Below are 6,000 nucleotides of genomic sequence, written 5' to 3'. Positions count from 1 at the left end.
TCGCAAATATACTAATAACCCAATTGTGCTTTACTCACTCAGAATATGGAACCAAATTAGGAAGCATTTTAAGATGGAAAATCTTTTATCAGTGGCACCTTTGCAAGGGAACCACCTCTTTCAACCTTCGCAAGTATATCCAGTTTTTAATACCTGGAAAAGTTTTGGGATTAAAATGCTCAGAGATCTTTATATAGACAACATATTTACATCTTTTGAACAATTACGTTCAAAATTTAACCTCCCAGCTACACATTTCTTTTACTATCTTCAAATTAGAAATTTTGTTAAACAGAAATTGCCCGATTTCCCCCACCTTGCACCCTCCACAATGCTGGAAAAAATACTGCTCAATTCCGAGGAAACAAACACTATTTTCTGCAATATATAAAATCTTATTAGAGTCCCTACCTTTCAAAGATCCAAGAGGACATTGGGAAGAAGATCTCTTAATCAATATATCAGAAAAGGAGTGGAAGGTAGCAAAGCAGAGAATTCACTCGAGTTCTATATGCGCAAAGCATAGAATTATTCAACTAAAAATTATATATCGAGCTCATCTGTCTCGCTTAAAACTGTCCAAAATGTTTCCAGGCCAGGATCCGACCTGCGAGCGCTGCAACCAAGCTCCTGCCTCACTGGGTCACATGTTCTGGGCCTGCACCAAACTAACATCATTTTGGACAAAAATTTTTAAGTGCCTCTCAGACAGCCTTAGTATCACAATCCCTCCTAACCCACTAACAGCTGTGTTTGGTGTCCTTCCAGATGGACTTGAATTGGAGAAGGACAAACAAACGGTGATTGCATTCACTACACTCTTGGCACGCAGACTTATTTTGTTAAATTGGAAGAATCCTAATTCTCCTCTTATAAGTCAGTGGGAAACTGATGTTTTATATTATTTGAAATTGGAAAAAATCAAATTTTCAGTTAGAGGATCTGTACAAAACTTTTTCAAAACTTGGCAGGATTTAATCAATATTATTTTAGAATAAGAGAATTAACTATTATTGTATTTAACTCCCTTCTCCATCTCTTATTTATATAGATATTTACTTCTCCCCTTCTTTTGCCTAATGTTGCCTTATTAAAAAGCTTAAAGAAATTTTCCTTTATTTGTAGGCGCCTTTCTAAACACTCAAGGACACCGAACAATAGATAAAACACAGATTATAAACAAAACTAAAATACAAAAAGTAAAATCAGACACAGCAATTGTAATCAAAGAAAAAAAGCAGTCTTATACAAATGAGTTTTAAGTTTAGATTTGAAAAGTGAAAATAATTCAATATTTCTAAGCTCAGATGGTAGTGAGTTCCAGGGCTGGGGAGCAGAGCAATAGAATGCTCTGCTCCCCATGGTGGTAAGACGAACGAAGGGGACAGTCAAGTGGATGGAGGAAGAGAATCTAAGGGTACGGGAGGGAATGGCAACATGGAGGAGGTCAGACAGATATGGAGGGGCAAGTTTGTTGACAGCCTTAAAAGTTAACAGAAGAATTTTGAATTGAATGCGGAACTTAACTGGAAGCCAATGAAGCTGCTGCAAAATGGGAGTGATATGGTGAATAGAGGGGGTTCTAGAAATGATGCGGGCAGCTGAATTCTGGACCAGTTCAAACTTATAAAGAGATTTGTGAGAAAGACCAAAGAAAAGGGAATTGCAATAATCCAGACAAGAAGTGACAAGGCTATGAACAAGGATAGCAGTGGTGTGGGGAGTGAGGGAGGGGCGAATACGATTAATGTTACGCAAGTGGAAATATGCAGACCGGGAGATGTTATTGATGTGGGACTGAAAAGATAAAGTACTGCCAAGGATGACACTCAGACTCTTAACCTGTGGGGAAGGGGAGACAGAGGAATTATCAATAACAAATGAAAAATGATCAGTTTTGGATAATGATGATTTTATACCAATGAGGAGAACCTCAGATTTGTCACTATTTAATTTAAGAAAATTTGAAGAAAACCAGGATTTGATTTCTGCTATGCAATCAATAAGCGAGGAGGGTGGAAAGGAAACAGTAGGTTTGCTAGTGAGATAGAGCTGGGTGTCATCAGCATAACAGTGGAAGCTAATGTTATATTTACGAAAGATATTTCTAAGGGGAAGGAGGTAAATAATGAAAAGGAGGGGCCCCAGAACACAGCCCTGGGGCACACCTGAAGTAACAGCGGTGGGTTAAGATGTGAAAGTTTTAAGCTGAACAAACTGAGTGCGGCCTGAGAGGTAGGATCTGAACCAATCTAGTGGAGTATGGGTAATGCCAATCGAAGATAATCTATTGAGAACAGTAGTGTGACAAATAGTGTTAAAGGCTGCACTCAGATCAAGGAGGATAACAATAGTAATTAAACCAGAATCAGCTGCCATAAGGAGGTCATTAGTAATTTTTATAAGTGCCGTTTCTGTACTGTGAAGGGGACAAAAACCAGACTGGAACTGTTCATACAGATTATGAACATTTGAGATAATAATGCAGATTAATATAACTATAGATTACACTACTGTAAATGGATGAGAGCACTTTTTAGTTGTGCTGTTCTGAAGTATGAAACAGCCACTTATTCACCATCAGATAATACTTTTAACTATATGCTTCTGTGTTAACATATTATTTGTAGTTATATTATTTGTAGTTATATTATTATGTTGGGACGCATTTGACTTGTATCCTTGCATTTGTGATTATTTCTTTTGTCATATGTTTAGAATGTTGTAAATACTTTTGTTGCATTTCATTGACAAGACATCTTCATATTCTTTGTAAGTGACTAAAGACAACAACAACAACGGCAGTTATTAAATTGCATTTCTTTATTCTGCTAGAAAGTACAAAAATCATCATATAATACCTACAATAAAGTATAATTCTTCAAGATGTGTGAACAAAAGAGAGAACCTACAACACTACAAAAATGCACTTTTTAATATCTGCCAGTGATAAATAAGCTTTTAATGGCTATTAGCAGAAAATGCAATGACCTAATTGGAATAGCAGTGAAAGAAATAAGCAAATGGCCTCTGCTAGCATGCACCTTTGTGACTTACAAGTGATTCTCATTGTACCACAGTACACACAGAGTACGTCCCATGAAAATCCCATCACGTCTCTCCCTGTGACAAGCTTCATATGTTTAACAAGACTGAGTTACGGTAAGTGTGTGAAAATAATAATAAAAAAGCAAAAGAAACTCCTTTTATGCACACAGCTGAGAAAGTCACTCCTAATGTCAAAAGGTTTTGTTTTATTTTTCCTACAAATTCAACAGTTGTAAACATAGTTGTATTGCAATTTTAACAAATATAGATTAACATCTTATAAGAAATGTGTTGCACTGAAGTCTTTTTAAACTTAATATAAGAATTTTTTGTAAAAAAAGACACTGCTCAGAGAAATACAGTAGCTCTGTGCCAGCAATCTATGTTGTGAAACAATGAAGGGAAACGACCGTGATTTACATCAGCACAGTTAAACCTTTAGCCCTCTATTTAAGTATTTCAAACAGAGGTACAGTAATCGGTAATCATCTGTAATGATAGCTGGCTTTAAAGTATAGGCTTTAGAAATTCAACCTTCTAAACTAATAATCAGTCGATATCAAAGTGCCAGTCGAGGAGTCTTATTAAATTGTAACAGCTAGCAGTGGAATAATTAAATTGTGGGAAGAAAACTGTCATTTTTCTTGAGGGGCAACAGCATTTTGGATTTCCTGTACTCTGTCAGTGATAGCATATTTAAGCCTGAGGCATTGTGAGAATGTGCGTGTACACACACGTTTATGAAATATCCAGCAATCGAGGTAACCTATGGACTCATGTTTCTGAACTGTTCAGACTTTATACACGAAAAGTAAATAATGAGCCTCTCTGTGTTTATAATACACACATATACAGTATATATACACACACACACACACACACACACACATACATATATGTGTGTATGTACTATTTATATATGTATATATACATACACGCACATAGTTCATTTAATAAAACTATTTTTAAAAGTATATAACAAAAAATGCAGTGATAATATAGATATGGATATAATTAATATTACTCTGTTAATTTTACAAGACAAATAAAATACCTTTAATTTAAAATATTTTTTGTTAGATTAATTTTGCTGTTACTAAAATGTATTAACAATTTTCGAAATAAATAGCATTGGTTAATTACTTCCCTATTATTATTTATTTATTTTTTTTTACAAACTCTGTATATTTGTTTGCAAGTGTGTGTTTATAAATAGCACCGAAAAGAATCAGATAATATGAAGAAAGCCAAGAACCTAAAAGGCCTTGCTGCTTAATGATTGTCAGTTGTTTGCACTTCTCTGTTTATTTTGTATTAAAATGTTGTAATAAATAATGCACCAATGCACTTCCATATGCCCTAAGACTCTATGGGCACTGGAGGCACTTAACATATGGAAGTGGAGTCCAAAAGTCTTAATATTGTACAATTTACAAATATGCAGAAGCAAATATGTTGACATCTGAACGCGAATTACTTTTCTTGTCACTTACTGTACCCGCAGTACCTTTCAACATTAAACCAAGCATGCGGGTGGATTTTAACAGGCCTGGCTGGCAGGGAAGGAGAGTCCCCTCACATGCCAGGCTCTTCATTTCCTGGCTGTGCCTCTCTTTTCAAAACGTCTTCGGCATTTTTAAACATCAGGATGGAGTTATAGATCTTCAGAGCCGGACCCAGTTTGACACTCATGATTTTCACAATGTCCGCTTGAGTGAGCAGCAGGAATGCTTTCCCATCAATTTGCTAGAAAAACAATGTTCAGGTTGGTTAGAGATTTTAGGCACTTTCATATAACACAGATGACTTAAACTTGTTTTGAACACTGTCACCTTACATTAGAAAGAAGGACACCCTGCTGACAGAATATTCTATTCAGTACCAACCATTTCTTGAGAAAACAGTTTACAGTCATTTGATATTATGACATTGTATAGCAATTACAAGATATTACTATATCAGGACCAATCATAGGTTCTCTCTTTGGCATATTAAATAAAAAAAACTTATCTGAACCAAAATTAATGTATTTTCATGCTTTTCATAACCAGTTAAAATCAAATTAAAAATGTAATATGAATCTTGCATCCTCAGTCTCCCCAAGAAATGACCAATGTAAAATGGAAGAATAATAGGTTATTTTTTTATCATGCAGGTCTTCTAAATGCAGAAATCTTACAAGCAAGAAGTATATTTAAATTACGTTCTTATTACGAACTTCTATGGGGGTGAAGGAAAAACATATCAATGTACAGCTTTTAAAGAAACAGAAGTCTCTATACTATTACATTTTGCAAAGCTTTTAAATATACAAGTCTAGCTTGTCAATATTTATTCACTTAATAATTTTAAAATATTGTTGATTCAGATTCTTAAAGTGCCACTTTCAGCTACACTGCTTTATAAGTCATTTCATGTATTCTCCAAATGAAAAAATACTTCTTAAAATTTGTATGAAATTTACATGTAAGCAGTTTCCTTCTAGGCACTTGCACTTCTGATGAAGAACTGACTTTAAAGTAATAACTGACATCCACTAAACTAACTCCTTTCATACTTTTAAACACTTCCATTATGTCCCTCACAATATTGGTATACCTAAGAAGTAAAATTCTTTCTTTTTATTTTAGATCTTTTTATTTGAGGGCTGAGGTTGTGTTATCCTTGCTAGATCCTTTAAAATTTCTTAACAGCTTTTGGGCCAAAAGAAACATGGGAACTCATTCTTTTTTGTTGTAGCTTTTTTGTGCAGTCTCCCCAGGCTGTAGATGTTCCATGTGGCTGCCAGACCTGGCTTTGACAGATTTTAGAGGCCTGGAGGCTAGCACCACGTCGGCCAGGTTGGATTCGCGAGTAATTCATTTTATTTTGCATTTTCTCACTGAAGACATTATTACAGTGACCCCTTATTAGTGGTTTCTAACAACAGATACACGGTTCATGGTAATGGCA

At 35.1% G+C, this 6,000-nt stretch overlaps 1 protein-coding gene across 2 annotated transcripts in view; it reads right to left on the bottom strand.

Annotated features, from left to right (window-relative positions):
• Window positions 1–3,383: 3,383 nt before the first annotated feature.
• The window catches only part of LOC114653416 (lethal(3)malignant brain tumor-like protein 4), a 527,140-nt gene continuing 524,523 nt past the window's right edge, over window positions 3,384–6,000 (bottom strand). For both annotated transcript variants that reach the window (XM_028803732.2, XM_028803736.2), the window contains one exon: window positions 3,384–4,794. In XM_028803732.2, coding sequence (XP_028659565.1) covers window positions 4,624–4,794 — 171 coding nt within the window. In that variant the 3' untranslated portion in view covers window positions 3,384–4,623. The remainder of the gene's footprint in view (window positions 4,795–6,000) is intronic.

This window comes from Erpetoichthys calabaricus, chromosome 6 (genome assembly GCF_900747795.2).
Source record: "Erpetoichthys calabaricus chromosome 6, fErpCal1.3, whole genome shotgun sequence".
Classification (NCBI taxonomy): domain Eukaryota; kingdom Metazoa; phylum Chordata; class Cladistia; order Polypteriformes; family Polypteridae; genus Erpetoichthys; species Erpetoichthys calabaricus.
Note: the sequence above shows the minus strand (reverse complement) of the source record. Positions and strands in the feature narration are given on the sequence as shown.